Source organism: Myotis myotis, unplaced genomic scaffold (assembly GCF_014108235.1).
Source record: "Myotis myotis isolate mMyoMyo1 unplaced genomic scaffold, mMyoMyo1.p scaffold_m19_p_6, whole genome shotgun sequence".
Taxonomy (NCBI): Eukaryota; Metazoa; Chordata; class Mammalia; order Chiroptera; family Vespertilionidae; genus Myotis; species Myotis myotis.
The window spans coordinates 95,978,980-95,996,742 of record NW_023416368.1 but is presented as its reverse complement, the minus strand read 5'-3'; the positions used below and the strand labels follow the sequence as shown (position 1 = coordinate 95,996,742).

The following is a 17,763-nucleotide window of genomic DNA, read 5'->3' as shown; positions in this document are numbered from 1 at the left end:
AGAATCAGCTGTGTCTATGGTGGGAGAACTTCTGTGCTGAAGATACCCTTTTGGGGCAAGACTTGCTTCAGTGGGGCTTTGGTGCTCACTGAGGCTTCCCCCTGAGTGTGTTCCTTATGGATCTGTGGAGTTATAATTGGATGGTCCCACTCTGACCACTGGGTACACTGGCTTTTGGATCTAAGGAGGTGCTATTCTAGCCTCTGCCTGAGGCTACCCTGCAGAAGCCAGCTGTAAAGCAATGCAAGTTGCCCTGGGGCCTTGGGAAGCTGCAGTTTGTTAAGTAAATTTCAGATTACAAAGGGCGGGGCCTTTCACATGCAAAAGCCGCCTTGCAGGGCTTGGGCAGGGTGGAGCCCCAGGGGATCAACTGGGCAGGTATAGTGAGCAGTATGGCTGCTCTCAGTCCTGTCCTCAGTGTCCCGGCAATTGCTGCAAGCACCTCCGAGAGAAAGCTGCCCTTGAATTCTGATCAATGCCAGACAGTCCCGTTTCTCCTGGAACTGGAGCTCAGAGCCTGAGACTCCCTCCTAATTGAAAAAGACAATCATGACCTCAGCCTCCAGCCCTGTCCGCATGCACCTCCGCACCTTTGTATTTTACTTCTGCACCGCACGTCCTCTGAGTCTTGGTATGCTTTTCTCTTTCCTTCTAGTTGTAGAATTTCCACTCAGCCAGCCTTCCTGTGGTTCTGGATGATGTCAGTTCCGTCTTTTAGTTATATTTTTGAAGTGGTTGTGAGAGGCAGCAAACTCCGGTGTTTACCTATGCCGCCATCTTGTTTTCTCCCTATTCAGATTTTTTGATTCTTCTTGATTGAGTGTTAGAAGGTCATATCTTGCTAGGAATATGGCCATTTCCTCTAGGTTGTTTAGTTTTTTGGAATAGAGATGTTCATAGTTTTTTTTACAATCCTTTGTATTTCTGTGGGGTCTGTTGTTATTTTGCCTCTTTCATTTCTGATTTTGATTATTTGGGTCCTCTCTCCTTGCTTCTTGGTGAGCGTGTCTAGAAGTTCATCAATCTTGTTTATCCTTTCAAAGAACCATCCCTTGGTTTTATTGATCTTTTGTATTGTGGTTTGTTTGTTTGTTTTTTTTTATTTTTGGTCTCTATGTCATTTATTTATGCTCTGATCTTTATTATCTCCTTCCTTCTTCTCACTCTTGGCTTTATTTTGTTGCTCTCTTTCTAATTCTTTAAGTTGTGTAGAGTTAGATAATTTATTACCAGCTTTTCTTGTTTGTGTGTGTGTGTGTGTGTGTGTGTGTTTTAGGTAGGCCTATAATGCTATGAACTTCCCTCTCAGGACTGCTTTCACCGTGTCCCATAGGTTTTGCATTGTTATGTTTTCATTGTCATTTGTTTCCAGGATCTTTTTAATTTCTTCTGTGATCCCTTTGGTAACCCATATTTTTAAAAATATATTTTATTGATTTTTTTCTTTTTAACAGAGAGGAAGGGAGAAGGATAGAGAGTTAGAAACATCAATGAGAGAGAAACATCGACCAGCTGCCTCCTGCACACCTCCTACTGGGGATGTGCCTGCAACCAAGGTACATGGCCTTGACCGGAATCGAACCTGGGACCTTTGAGTCCGCAGGCCGACGCTCTATCCACTGAGCCAAACCAGTTTGGCCCCAATCATTTTTTAATAGCATGCTTTTCAGTCTCCAAGTGTTTGAATATTTTTTATTGTTTTTATTATAGCTGATTTCTAATATTATGCCATTGTGGTCTGAGAAGATGCTTGATATGATTTAAAACTTCTTTAATTTGGAGAGACTTTGCCTGTGACCCAATATGTGGTCCAGCTTTGAAAATGTCCCATGTACACTTGAGAAGAATGTATATCCTGTAGCTTTAGGGTGAAATGTTCTGAAGATGTCAATTAAATCCATCTGATCTAGTGAGCCATTTAGGATAGCTGTTTCTTTGCTGATATTTTGTCTAGAGAATTTATCCAGTGATGTCAGTGGGGTAGTAAAGCGTCATACTATGATCGTATTGCTGTCGATCTCTCCCTTGCTATCTTCCAGAAGTTTTTGTAATACATTTGGGTGCTCCTGCATTGTGTGCATATATGTTTACCAGAGTTATAAACTCTTATTGTATCTATCACTTTAGTATTATGAAGTGGCCTTCCTTATGTCTTGTGATTACCTTCACTTTGAGGTCTATTTTGTCCGATATAAGTATTGCTACCCCAGCTTTTTTTTTAATTTCCATTTGCCTGAAAGATATTTTTCCATCCCTTCACTTTTAGTCTGTGTTAGTTTTTTGTTCTAAGGTGGGTGTCTTATAGACAGCATATATATGGTCATCTTTTGTTACCAATTCAGCCACTCACTGTCTTTTGATTGGAGCATTTAGGTCATTTACTTTAAAAGTTATTATTGATAGGTACTTGTTTATAGCCATTTTATTTTTTGTGCCTGTTTTTCTTCTCCCCCCCCCTTTCTTCTTCTTCTTTTTACAACAGTCCCTTTAGAATTTCTTGCATTGGTGGCTTGGTAGTGATAAACTCCCCCAGCCTTTCTTTGTCTGTAAATATCCTGATTTCCCCTTCAATTTTGAATGATAGACTTGCTGGATAGAATATTCTTGGTTTCAGTCCCTTGCTTTGCATCACTTTGTATATTTGCTTCCATTCCTTTCTGGCCTGATGTATATCTGTTGAGAAATCATTTGCTAATCTAATGGGAGATCTCTTGTAGGTAACTTTCTGTCTCTCTCTTGCAGCCTTTAAGATTCTCTCTTTGTTGTTAACGTTTGCCATTGTAATTATGATGTGTCTTGGTGTGGATATTTTTGGGTGTATCTTGTTTGGGATTCTCTGTGCTTGTATGATTTTTTTCTTCCCCAAATCAGGAAAGTTTTCTGACATTTCTTCAACTAGGGTTTCTAGCCCTTGTTGAAGGGCTAGAACCCCCATTCATTTCATTCCGGAACCCCCATTATACTTATGTTGATTTGTTTCATGTTTTACCAAAGCTCCCTCAGGCTCTCCTCCTATCTTTTGATTTTTTTCTCCAATTGCAGTTCAGATTGGATGTGTTTTGCTGCTCTGTCTTCTAATTTGCTAATTCAGTCCTCCGCTTCTCCTAGTCTACTGTTGAAAGCTTCCATAGTGTTTAATTGTAGTTATATCTGTCTTTATTTCTTCTTTTTTCCTACATAGGTTGTTGATTTTCTCATCCATCCAGTTTATGAACGGTTTTACCCTTATTCTGAATTCTTTTTCTGATATATTGCATGCCTCCGTTTCATTTAGTTCCTTTCTTGGCGCTTCCTCCTTTTTTTTTTCTTTTGTAAGTTGTTCTTCTATCTCCCCATTTTTGCTCTCACTGAAGGATCTAGGTATCAAATCATGTGGTGCCTGTGGCTGCAGCAGAGGGCCTGGTGTTGGGTCATGAGGTCTCAGGCGGTGGCTGCTCCTCTCGTGGTCACAGGGTGGCAGCTGCTCCTTGGGTGGTCACAGACTGCTCCCTGGGGGTTGTGTGATGGCTGCTGGCTCCCCATGTGGTCATGGGCAGCAGCTGCTGGATCCCCTCGCATGTGCTATAATGGGTGGTAGCTGCTGTCTCCCCTCATGCACACTTTTGTGGGCAGCTGCTGCTGGCTCCCCACATGGTTGCAGATGGTGGGTACTCCTCTCATGGTCATGGGGCAGCAGCTACTCCTCGTGTGGTCACCCGCTGCTCTCTGGGGATTGTGGGGTGGCTGCTGGTTCCCCGTGCTTTTGCGGGTGGTGGCTGCTGTCTCCCCCACGCGCGCTGTTGCAGGCAGTGGCTTCTGGCTCCCCTTGTGCATGCTATGGTGAGCAGTGGCTGCTGGATCTGCTTGTGTGCGCTGACATATGTGTTGGCTGCTGGCTCGCAGTGCTATTGTGGGTGGCGGCTGCTGGCTCCCTGTTCAATCCTGGGTGGTAGCTGTTCATGCAAGTGGTCTCTGTGCCTGGGGCTAAAGTGTCTGGCTGGCAGCTGGGGAGTGCTCTCCAGAACTCACTGTAGCTCTTATCCGGGGAGGCTAAAGTCTGGGTGTTTGTGGTTCACAGCCAAGGCAGCAGTTCCCTAGCCTGTGTGACTGTAGGTTCCCAGGTGATGTTGGAGAGCACCCTCAGTGGAGATAGGCTGGGCTCACAGCAGCTCTCCCCTTTGAGATGGTGTGGCCTCTGTGGCAGCACCAGTGCTCCTGGAGAGATTATAACAGTAGCAGCAGCTGCCCGGCTGTGCAAGCTTGGTCTGACAGCCCCCGAAGATCCTGAAAAATCTAGCTATTCCTCCCTCAGACACACACACACATCACATGTCCACACACTCCCTTTTTGCTCCCTCTTTCACTTACACTCTTCCTCACTACCATCCTCCTGGCCCTCATCTTGGAATCTCCTATAACTAAAAGTTTGTGCCTTTTGACAAATATCTCCCTTTTCCTCACCCACCCAGCCTCTGGTAACCACCACTTGACTCTGTTACTATGAGTTTCACTTATTTTTTTTTAGATTCTACATATATGTGGGATCATGCAATATTTGTCTTTTTCTATCTGACTTATTTCATTTAGCATAACATTCTCTAGATTCATCTATGTTGTTACAGATGGCAGGATTTCCTTTTTAAAAGGCTGAATAATATTCCTAATATTTTACTCTCTCTCTCTCTCTCTCTCTCTCTCTCTCCCCTCCACACATTCTTTGTGTTCTTTTGATTAGTCTTAGCATGGTCTATTTTTCTCCATTCCTTTATTTTTATTTTTTCCATCTCTTTTAATCTGTATGTGTCTTTATATTTAAAGTGGGTTTCCTGTAGACAGCATATAGTTGAGCCTTGTTTTTGTTCATTCTAGAGTACTTGTGTTCTAATTGGTTTGTTTGCACCTTTGATGCTCAAAGTAATTATTGATATAGTTGACTTAATATCTATTATATTATGCCTATTTTCTTTGATTCTATTTTTCTTCTCTCTTTTTTGGTGTGGTTTTAATTGAGCCAATTCATCAGAGACAGGGTTGAATCATATATGAGCATTTATTCCAATACTGCTGGCAGTATGAGAGAGCAATAGGTCACCCACAAAAATTTGCTCTCTACCCCCTCATCCCCCGTCATAAGCCAGCTACTTATATTGGGTAGGATAAAGATTACACGGGGAAGTAGGAATTACAGGCATGGGGAAGTAGGCAATGCAGGCTGGGGTGGAACTCCATTGTTTAGACAACAAGGTTGTTAATCTTTCCATGATAATAGGCAGTTCTTGAATGAGAATGGACACATTCCAAAGTTGACTCCCAGGTCCAAGATTGACTGGCAGGTCCAAAATTGACTCCCGGGACCCAGGGTCATACAACTCCCAGTCAGATTAGAATGTCCTTTCTTTAATCAGAATAAGGCAATCTCAGTTAACAGAGCATGATTAATATTTCTTATAACTATAGCTAGTCCCAGTATTCTATTTTTGTTCCTAACAAAAGCATATTTGTATATACAACTTTATGCATGTTTATATTTTGTTAGATATAGTCAAATTTTCTATTCTTGAACTTTAGGCCACTGTCTCTTTACCTCAATATTATACCTCATACATTGAGCTTTTACAAGATTCTTTAACTTTTGTAACTCACTCCCCACCCTACCCTTTGTCCTGTTCTTGCCCACTACTTACTGCCTTTTTTAATAGTGGGACTTTCCAGGAGGCTGATTAGCCAGTAAAGAGAGAACAATTCTAATTTTTAAAAACACTTTCAGTTCCCCCTACCTCTTATCTATCTTTTACATAACAACAGAGGGCTCTTTCAAATGAAAATTTCATAACATTGAGTTATTGCTTAAAGTATCTTCAAAAGTTCTTTTTTGAAGTCAGAGTAAAGTTGGTATATCTTACCTTGGCACACCTTACCTTGACCACCTCTAGATTGTTGCTTCTGCCCTCTTGCCTATCACACCTTCCATTCTATTTTGAGTTATATTGGATTCATTTTTAGTTCTAAGAGCCTGGCCTACTCTTCCATCCTTCCTCACCCCTGCATACTATTTTCCTTTTGCTTGGAGGGTTACCCTTACTCTTCCACCACCACCATCCTTCTAGGAATCTCTATCTTATTCTTTAAGTACTTTCAGCTTCTGTTTTTTCTCCATTTAAAAATACAGATAAAAACAACACCTGTGACTTGGTTTAGTAATAATTCAATGAGATAATCTTGTTAAGTCATCATCAGAGCCAAGTACATAGTAAATATTCAACAAATGTAAAAATCTTCTTCAGTTTTCTTTGTGAGTCATTTTTGTGACACCAAGATATATCATTATTAAAATTAAAACACACACGATGATTTAACTTAATATGGTAGATGACAAGATATCTGTGCTGTGGATGAAAAGGGGCCATATGCTAACCCGACAAGCTCAGGAAAGGCCTGTGTGGTGGCCTTACAAACTCAGAGACCTAAAGTCAACACAAAGGATGATCTGCAATTAACTTTTTAACTGAAAGCAGTTATAGCAGGTAGTCATGTCCTAGTCTAGAAGCTTCCCTGACAAAAGTCAGCCTTTATCTTTTAAAAATATATATTTTTTATTGATTTCAGAGAGGAAGGGAGAGGGAGAGAGAGATAGAAACATCAATGATAAGAGAGAATAATTGATTGGCTGTCTCCTGAACACCCCACACTGGGGATTGAGCCTTCAACCCAGGCATATGTCCTGACCTGGCATTGAACTGTGACATCACAGTTCATAGGTCAATGCTCAGCCACTGAGCCAAGCTTAACTAAATCTATCCCATTATCTTTTGCATCTAAGATAACATTCCTTTGGTTTGTCAGGGTAACTCCCCTTTTCCCAGACCCCTCAGATAACCAATGCACCAGGGCAGACCATAAATCCTCTCATGTTATTTTTATTATGTTAATAGTTAACTGCTAACTATCCTATACCCACCTATGTAAAAGGTGTATGTGTCTATAATTTTACTTTTCATCCAATCCTAGAGGTTTCTCCTCTCCCCTCCCACTTGGCTTTCTCCCACTTCTCTAATTTATCACCAATGAATTTCATTGTAACCCACTTTGTCTTTGCTTTTGATTGTAATGTATAAAATAAGGTGCAAAACTGCAATTCTCTGGAGCATTATCTCAATCCATTGAGATTTTGCTTCCTGCAATTGTTGACAGTTTGGCTCAAATAAACTCACAAAAATTCTCTATAGGTTTGAATGTTTTTTACATTGACAGTGTTCAGTAAATGTGGCACTGAGTTGAATGGATTGGTTGAAACCAAAATACACAATGTTAGTTACATTCTTCTAATCTAGTACTAATATATTGGTTGGTAGGTCTCGATTGTTTGATTGTCTAAGCATTTTGTTACATGATATGCACCCATCACTCAGTCTCAGTGCTTACTAACATTTTGATCATTCAGATGTGACTTATTCTTAGCAGAACATCACCATCTGATGGTGACTGCTGCCACTTCACTGTGCTCCTCAAACATCTGTTTCAAATCCCTTCTAGTCTTTTTCTGGATATACTGATAATATTTGCCATTCTATAACTTTCAAAATATTCTTTTCTTTTCTTTTTTGATGTCTGCCTCCAGTCTTCTGGCATGTTCTTCATCTTTGCCAACATATTAGACTGTTTGAGCTGTGATACAAAAATACCATAGCCCTGTCCAGTGTGGCTCAATTGGTTAGAGTGTCATCCCATGCACCAAAAGGTCATGGGTTTGATTCCTGGTCAAGCACATATCTAGATTGCAGGTTCAATTCCAGATTGGGAAGCAACCGATCGATATCTCTCTTACATCAACGTTTCTCTTTCCTCTCCCTGTCTCCCTCTCTCTAAAAAAAAAAATACCATAGATTTGGTGACTTAAACAACAAATATTTATTTTTTCACAGTTACAGAGGCCAGGAGCACAAGATCAAGGCTCTTATAGATCTGGTTCCTGGTGAAGACTCTTACTGGCTTGCAGTCACCTTCTCACTGTGTCATCATGTAGCATAGGAGTGAAAGTGCTCAGGGATCTCTATTATAAGGGCACTAATCCCATCATGAGGGCTCCACTCTCAAGACCTAATCAAATCTCTCAAAGACTCCACCTCATAATGCCATCACATTGGGAGCTACAAATTTCACATGAATTTTGGAGGATACAAACATTAGGTCTATAATAGGCAGCAATCCTGCAAATCCCTTCTGCATATTCACTGAGGATCCTGAAATGAAATTTTTAACTAGAGATAAAATGTACCAGAAGCTACTTGAAACTTGCCTTGTTTCTACTTGTCCCTCTTGGGCTTTGTTTCCCCTCTTCATCTTGCTTACTCTGTCTTTTTCATTCTGATTCATGGGAAGATGAAGACAGTGGGTAGGTAAGTACTTATGTTTCCTTTAGGTCATCTGTTCATGCTACACTATCTGAATTACTTCTTTCTGTGTTTCTATTTTTCCTGATTCTAAGACTCTTTAGAGCTTAAAAACATGTGATGGTTAAGAATTCTAGCAGAAATAAATATGATTGCATGATATGCTCTTTAATCAAGGACTTGTTGAAGGCCTAGTATCTGTGCCTTCCTATATACTGTATATCACCCTCTGAAATTCTATGCAGGAGAGATCGAGCTCTCTATTCAGAGGCCCCTGCTCTTGTTGGGTAAGAAAGTAAGCTCACTTGACCCAAAAGTAGTACAAAGAAAACATTAATTCCACTGAATGTAATGCATGGCTAGGGCTTTATGTTCCAAGGAGTGCCTTATAGTGCAGCGTGACATGGACAGATGGGGCAACAGATAGGGGAAGACTCCAGAAGGCTTAAGTCTGGGTTTCCTCTCCATCATACACTTGTTCTTGAACCTTAAGAGAAACACATAATTTGATGACACTCAAATTTCTAATCTGTAAAAAAAATATATAATACAGTTGCAGTGCCACCTTTCCTGGTTGATATAAGAATCAAATAGACAGCTGACTCTCACAGCCACTTGGCCTGGAGGTCAAATCCCCCCTAGTATTAGCTACAACAATCAAGGCTTAACTACAAGACTGCCCACAAAGACCACTAGGGGGTGCACCAAGAAAGCATAACAAAATGTGGAGACAAAGAAACAGGACAAAATTGTCAATGGAAGATATAGAGTTCAGAACCACACTTTTAAGGTCTCTCAAAAACTGTCTAGAAGCCGCCGATAAACTTAACGAGATCCTCGAGAAATCTAATGAGACCCTCGATGTTGTGATAAAGAACCAACTAGAAATTAAGCATACACCGACTGAAATAAAGAATACTATACAGACTCCCAACAGCAGACCAGAGGAGCGCAAGAATCAAGTCAAAGATTTGAAATGCGAAGAAGCAAAAAACACCCAACCGGAAAAGCAAAATGAAAAAAGAATCCGAAAATACGAAGATAGTGTAAGGAGCCTCTGGGACAGCTTCAAGCGTACCAACATCCGAATTATAGGGGTGCCAGAAGATGAGAGAGACCAAGATATTGAAAACCTATTTGAAGAAATAATGACAGAAAACTTCTTCCACCTGGTGAAAGAAGTAGACTTACAGGTCCAAGAAGCGCAGAAAACCCCAAACAAAAGGAATCCAAAGAGGTCCACACCAAGACACATCATAATTAAAATGCCAAGAGCAAAAGACAAAGAGAGAATCTTAAAAGCAGCAAGAGAAAGAAACTCAGTTGCCTACAAGGGAATACCCATATGACTGTCAGCTGATTTCTCAACAGAAACTTTGCAGGCCAGAAGGGAGTGGCAAGAAATATTCAAAGTGATGAAGACGAAGAACCTACAACCAAGATTACTTTATCCAGCAAAGCTATCATTCAGAATTGAAGGTCAGATAAAGAGCTTCACAGATAAGGAAAAGCTAAAGGAGTTCATCACCACCAAACCAGGATTATATGAAATGCTGAAAGGTATCCTTTAAGAAGAGGAAGAGGAAGAAAAAGGTAAAGATACAAATTATGAACAACAAATATGCATCTATCAACAAGTGAATCTAAGAATCAAGTGAATAAATAATCTGATGAACAGAATGAACTGGTGATTATAATAGAATCAGGGACATAGAAAGGGAATGGACTGACTATTCTTGGGGGGGAAAGGGGTGTGGGAGATGCAGGAAGAGACTGGACAAAAGTCGTGCACCTATGGATGAGGACAGTGGGTGGGGAGTGAGGGCGGAGGGTGGGGCGGGAATTGGGAGGAGGGGAGTTATGGGGGGGAAAAAGAGGAACAAATGTAATAATCTGAACAATAAAGATTTAATTAAAAAAAAAAAGAATCAAATAAGGCAGATTTCTGCAATGTTGTGGGATGTCCTGAGATGTCTTTATGAGGAGCATGCATGGCCAGAGGGAATATATGTAAGAAGGAGGAGGACTGTGAAGTAAATCTGGCTCAGTTTATTTTCACTCTGACTTTTCCACTGATCCCAGCAAGATATCTGCTGAGACCATAATTTGTCTCTTTTATGGGGCCAGAAACAGGGATTTGTGCTTTCCTCGGGTTATATCTGTGATTCTAGCTCCTGGCCTTTATGTTGGAGGATGCAGCTCTTCAGATAAGATGAGGTTCCTGTGGTGAGATAGTTGTGCAAATGTCCAAGGAAGGCTGGACATTGAGGAGTTTTCTTCCCATTTCTTCTACAGGTTGGTGAAGTCAGGCCTTACATCAGTTTGTTGTCCAGCTCTATCCTCAGTGCTCAGTGGCAACCAGAATCTCACACACCTTTACCTACGGGGTAATGCTCTTGGAGATATGGGGGTGAAGCTACTGTGTAAGGGACTCTTGCACCCCAACTGCAAGCTTCAGATGTTGGAGTAAGTGCCTTAGCTTATTAAAGTGATATTGTGGAACAACCTGAGATGTCAGAATACATAGTGGGTAAGAGGAAGGGTGTATAGAGAAGTGATGATGAGATAATCTGTATCTAAGAAGTGATGTCCTCTGAAGGTTTGGCTTATTACAGAATCAAGGGACTGGGAAGAATTCTACTTCTAGATGATATAAAGGTAAAGATGAGTTCCTTTCACCACAAATCTTTCCACAACAAAAGAATGGGGGTGGTATGGCTCTTGTATTTTAAGGAATTTTGGGAGGAGACAGAATTTAGGAAACATCAATTCAGAAAGTGCTATTGCTAATTGGATCTGGATAATCCAGTAGACTGGAAAAATACTCTTATCTGAAAAGAAGAGAAGAATAGTCATGACACACATAATTATTCCAAGCTTGTTTATCCTGCACTTTTTCTTTGTTTGAAATATTACAGGCTAAGATCTGGGAGACCTGGAGGAAGGGAAAGGAATATTTTCTTTGAATCATTCTCTTTCTTGCAGACTAGACAATTGCAGTCTCTCCTCACACTGCTGCTGGGATCTTTCCACACTTCTGACCTCCAACCAGAGCCTGCGGCAGCTGAACCTGGGCAACAATGACTTGGGTGATCTGGGGGTCATGCTGTTTTGTGAAGTGCTGAAACAACAAGGCTGCCTCCTAAAAAGACTTCAGTAAGTGCTCTCCTCAGACATGTGAGGGGCAGGGATCCAAGTTCTAAGGAAAAGTTGGCTAGTTACCAAAATCCAAGATGGTTCTTTTGCACTCAGGGTGAAGTTGGGCCTGGTCCAGGTATTACAGATATGTTTGTTGTTGGTGGTTTTTGTTGTTGTTAATCCTTACCCAAGGATATTTTTCCAGTGATCTTTTAGAGAGAGTGGAAGAGAGAGGGAAAAACAGAGAGAAATATCAATGTGAAAGAAATTGATTGTTTGCCTCCTGCATGAGCCCTGACTAGGGACCGGGGAGGAGCCAGAATCAAACCCGGGATCTTTTGGTCCACAGGCCAACACTCTATCCACTGAGCCAAACCAGCTAAGGCAAAGATATTTTAAAAATAGGGTAGATGAGTCATGACCTACACATTCAACTTCATTCAGATATTTAGAATATTTAAAGTTCAGTTGGGTATGAAAATACTTTCTATCCATATTCCTAAAAGAAATGTACAGTCTAATGGAAGCAGCCAAATGGAATTATATTTCTATGCAGGGGCTTGGACTTAATAGAACTAGACCTATCTATGGTTCAGCCTTATTGCAAAGGTATTAGTATAGAGGGATGCTGTTGATCTTGTTTTTGGGTATTTATAAATGAGAAGAGCATGATCCAGAAACATGAAGATGAGAAATACCATAAAATCCAGCCAATGAAGTATATTGAAACAATTGACTCCCTTCCATCACCAGGATACTACTGAGATACTCATTACTTTTGTAGTAAGAGCTTCCTGTTAGTGTTAGACTTCAGTCATCCCAGAGGATCATACTCCCCAAAGAAGATGTTTCCCTCACTTGGCTTTAGAGGCACCATACTCTCCTCTGGGTTTTCTCCTACTTTATTGGTTATTTCTGCTCAGTCTTCTTTTTTGCTTCTCATTGCTCTGACCTTTACATGCTGAATCTCTGGGACTCACCCATTGCCTAATTTTCCTTCTCTACATTTTCTCCCTTGTTCATATCATTTAGTCTTCTGGTTTTACTACATATGTGTTATACCCCCAATTTATATCTCCATGAATACCATGTCCAAATGCTTATCTGACATTTACACTTGGGTGTCTAATAAGGCTCCCAAATTTCACATGTTTAAATCCAAGTCTGTGCTATTCCACTCTGTCTGAAACTTGCTTCTTCCCTCTCTCAACCAATGGTAACTGTCATCCAGATGTCACCATTGATGCTTCTTCTTCCTTATGCATATCCACTCCATCGGCATGTCCTGTATGCTCTTCTTCCACAGCATGCCCACTCATTGTCCACCTCTTGCCAGCTTTATGGTTCTTACCTTGGTTCAAGCCACCATCATTTCTTGTATGGATTGCTATGGTGGCATTCTGCCAGACTACTCTGCATTTATTTTGATTACCATAGAAGATGGAGGGTACAACTAAAACAGGACTCACTCCTATCAACATGCTCCAGTGACTGCCTATCATATTCAAAGTGAGAGCTATAAACTCATGGCAGAGCCTAAGACCCTCTGTGATCTCAGCCTGCTGCTTCTGCAAATTCATCTTCTCCTAACCCTGTTCCTTCCGCTCCTTTCACACTGTTTCACTTAAAGACTGTATTCTCTGGAATTTTGCACTTGGTGTTTCCTCTGCCTGGAACTCTCTCATTTTTTGATATACACATGCCTTGTTCTCATACATCCTTAAATTATCTTCTTAAAGATCTTCCTCTGTGTGTTTCTTGCCATACTATTGAAAGCATCAGGCCAGCATGCTATTTCCTGTTCTCTTCATATTTCCCTCCATAATGTTGACCACCATCATATATGTTATTTTCTTGTTTATTTATTGTCTACTAGAAGCCTGGTGCATGAAATTCATGCATGGGGGGGGGGCGTCCCTCAGCCCGGCCTGCTCCCTTTCCAATATGGGACCTCTGCAGGGATCGGGCCTACATTGGCAGTCAGACATCCCTCTCACAATCTGGGACCACTGGCTCCTAACCGCTTGTCTATCTGCCAGCCTGATCGCCACCTAATTGTTCCCCTGCTGGCCCAATTGTCCCAACTGTGCTCCCCTGCCAGCCCGATGGCCCCCAACTGCCCTCACCTGTTGGCCTGGTCACCCCCAACTGCCCTTCCTTGCCAGCCTGGTCACCCCCAACTGCTCTCTCCTGCAGGCCTGGTTGCCCCAACTGCCTTCCCTTTCTGGTCATCTTGTGGTGGCCATCTTGTGACAACATGAGGGTGGCCATCTTGTGATGATGCGAGGGCGTCACATGAGGGCACGAGGGCTACCTAGGCTTTTATTAGTATAGATACCCTCCCCCAAGAATATGAATTCTATTAGCTAGGGATTTCTGCCCTTTTCTATTACCTCAAGGCTGAGAATTGAACTGGAATGCAGATTTGAATAAATAAAAGTTTGAATCAGCATTGCATCCTTGTGCCAACACAGGAAAAGCCAAAATTCTCAGAGCTAAGAAAATAGAGCAACAAAAGAAGAAATTGGTCAGGATGAGCTGGGACATTGCTGTATGTGGGATCACTGAGCAAGTTCTGAAGGGCATTCTGGGACAAAGGACAGGCTCAAAACAGACTTGAGAGTCTATAGATGCACTCAACCTCTCTTGTCAGCTTGGCTGCCATAAAAGAAAAAATAGCATAGATTGGGTGCCTTAAAGAACAGACATTTATTTCTCACAGTTCTGGAGGAAGGAAAGTCCAAGATCTGCTGATTCAGTTTCTGGTGAAAGCTCTCTTCTGAGCTGTCAGATGGCACCCTTGTGCTGCCATCACATGACAGAGAGAGAGAACACTCTGGTAGCTCTTCCTATAAGAACACTAATCCTATTGTGAGGACCTAGCCCAGTGAACTCATCTAACCCTAATTAGATTCTAAAGGCATCATATCCAAATACCATAACACTGAGGGTTAGGGCTTCAACATACAAATTTTGGAGGAACATATACATTCAATTCACAACACAATCAAATCAAGATTCTTAAAAATGATGCAGGACAAATGGTATGATTTTTCATTTGAGTGGCAAGGAAAAGAGGAGAAAGAATTCAAATCAAAGAAGAAATGAGAGGCCTACCAAGCAATTGCAATATGTGGACTTTATATGGCTTTTGATTAAATAAACATAATGTAAAAATTATCAGACAGTTGAGGAAATTTAAACATATTAGACATATGTTAATATTAAGGAATTATTGTTAACTTTTTAAACTGTAATTATGGCATTATATTATGTTTTTAAAAATCTTCTTCAGTTAGTGTTATACCATGAAATATTTATACATGTGTGACATGCTGTGTTTAATTGAAACAAGACTGGCCATGAGCTATTAATTGTCAAACCTGCTGAACGGCTACATGGGAATTTATTATACAATTCTCTTTATGTTTATTATATGTTTAAACATTTTCAAACTTTAAGGTTACAAATATAACATAAACTATGTTAGGTATGAAGTGCAGAACTGGAGAGCTTAGAAGTGTGTGAGAATAAGGGAAGTGAGGTGATATATTTTAAGGCCAAAAATTCTGAGTGTTCATTTGAAGAGCATAACTCAAGGCTCTCTGTTTGCTTTTATAGGTTGTGTAAAATGTATTTTAATTATGATACAATCTGCGCGTTAAAAACACTTCAAGAAGAAAAGCCCGATTTGACCATTGTCTTTGAACCTTCTCAGTAGTGATGGAGGCAGTGCTGCCAGATTCCAGCCATCCAAGTGTGGACAAGTATGAGTAAGCACTCCTCCAGCATGGTTAAGACCACTGGTCCTTGGGTCTTTTGGTTCCGTGTGGGAGAGCAAAGTTTGCCAGTAGTGCCTTTACAGAGAGAATGTGAGCATCTCCTTTACCCTTGGGACAATGAAATCATTCATATAATATGGTTCTCATCATAGCATTTTAGTCAGAGGATGTGTTCCTCTTGGTGACTTTATATAACTAACTCATTACTAAACCATTTTTTCTGTCTTTTCGTCCTCTTTCTAAATCTCTTTCCTTTTTTTGTTCTTTTCACTTTTGTCATCTTTCTCTCAACTGACCATAACAGAATGAGCCAACTATATATTATGTTGTAATTTTGTGACAGCAACTTATTTATTTTTTGTAACAGTGATATTTTCTAATAAAAAATTCATGTTTATTGTATTTGGTTGAAAATTCATAAAATATAGAAACGGTTGTATTTATTGAGTTAAACTGCTTTCTTTCTTTAATTTTAAAATGGGGTGCCTAGAGATCTTTTTACTTATTTATTTAAACAACAAAAGGTAAATTGCTTTATGTATTTAAAAAAATCTCTTTGCCAAATGATTCAATTGTAATGAATGTAAAAGAAAATCGCTTCACACAATCTCTGAAGATTGAAATGCCAGCTCTGGTTGGAGAGGAGGTTGAAAATCATTTAAAGTTTTAAGAGTAGATGAATCCTATACTCATAAATAGAATGTAAAAAATGTGTTTTGCCTTTAATTATAAGAAATCATCTGGGATTTATTTCATACCAAGAGCACTTAATCTACCACACTTTACATAGCATTAAATCTTTAATAAATATTGATAATTGCTTCTCTATACAAGGGTCAACTCTGAACCACATAGAATTATTCAGGATGGAAATACTACTTCCTCTGTCAAATGAGCCATCCAGACCTCTACTACCCAAAGTGTGGCCTATGGACTGTTGATATAAGGAACTTGGCAAAATTGTTAGTCAATGACATTATCAAGTATGCTTTTTAGATAAGCTGACTTTTTTTTCCATGGTGAGACTCTCTCTATAAAGGAAGCTATATGTGATTTATAGTCAGGTGCAAACACTTAATCTTGTCTAGGGCCAGCACTTTAAGTAACTTTGAACAAGATATTGGTTTTTGTATCTCTTCAAAGTGATCTATTGCAGACTGCCTCCCTGGTACAAACACCTTGACATGGAAGATGAAATGTAGTTAAAAACACTTAGATACCAGGGATTCCAAAATGGTGGTGGAGTGAGTGGAAGCTACACTGACACTCTCCCAGGACCAAACTGGAAATACAATTAAAATAAAGAAGAACTGCCCAGAAAATTCAACTGAAGACTAGTTGGACTGAACCCTGTTACCCAAGAATGGAAAGTGGAGGGCAACCTTTTTGTGAGTGCATGCCAACACCAGCAAAATCTCTGGCTCAAAATTCTTCTGTGTGCCAACCCTAATTTTTTGAGAACATGTTACGCCTACTTGATATCTCTTAAAATGTACGTATGTGAAGAACCTTGAAGAAATAATAAAATTCATTCGAGTGACAAAAACACAGGATATGATGATGAAAAATACGTTTATTTTTTAATGTATACATGTACACTGATAGTCCAACAGAAAACTTTATGACTCTGTTTGATATTATCAGTGGGATTTTTGCTGCTGCATCACTGATGACAGAGATTTTACATCAAGTTTATATTTCATGACCTTCAGAGACTGTACGAGCTACTACTTTCATCCGTCAGGCTACTCCTATTGTGAGACTTAACAAAATTCATCACTGAGAACAAAGATTCACAATTGTAAATGGAAGATTATAAGAGAGGGTTTCGTGTGACAGCAAAAGTTACTGGCATGCCATGTTTGGCACGCGTGCCAGGGGTTGCCCACCCCTGACCTAGAGACTGGTCTGAGGTGTGAAAGTGCTGGCTGGGCTCTCATAGACAGCAGCTGAAGATCCATAGGGCTATCGCAGCTGTGGGAGGTTCCCACTGAAAACTCTGAGTCTAAACCCCAAGCTGGGTTCCCCAGTCCAGAATACCAGACTGAAAAAAGTGCCCTTATAACATCTGGCTGTGAAAAGCAAGATTGCTATCTGCCATGGAAAGACTGCTGGAAATGCAGGCACAATCACAAAATTTTGTGTGCAGCCACTCACCTTGGGCTCCAGCAGAGGTAGGGCAGAGTGGACTGTAGCTAAATGAGCAGAAACCAGGATTGGGGGCTTTGGGGATTGAACTTGGAGGGCAGACACCCAGGTTTACTGTGTTGAGTCATTCCTTCATGCTGCAGATGAACTCTTTCTCTGGTGGTGGAACTTTGCTATTCAGGCAATTTTTTTGCTCCAGCAAGCTTGTGTGTGTGTGTGTGGGGGGGGGGGGGGGGGGGTGGGGGGTGGAGGAGGAGTTGCTCCAGCCTGTTAGAAGACTCTCACCCCACCCTGTGGTCAATATCCTGAGGCTAATCAAGGCTAAT

The 17,763-nt window shown here is 40.7% G+C and overlaps 1 protein-coding gene across 1 annotated transcript in view; it reads left to right on the top strand.

Annotated features, from left to right (window-relative positions):
- The window catches only part of NLRP3 (NLR family pyrin domain containing 3), a 47,085-nt gene extending 31,548 nt beyond the window's left edge, over positions 1-15,537 (top strand). Inside the window, exons 8-10 of the mRNA XM_036314176.1 lie at positions 10,665-10,835; positions 11,355-11,525; positions 15,129-15,537. Coding sequence (XP_036170069.1) covers positions 10,665-10,835; positions 11,355-11,525; positions 15,129-15,228 — 442 coding nt within the window. The 3' untranslated portion in view covers positions 15,229-15,537. The remainder of the gene's footprint in view (positions 1-10,664; positions 10,836-11,354; positions 11,526-15,128) is intronic.
- Positions 15,538-17,763: the final 2,226 nt, after the last annotated feature.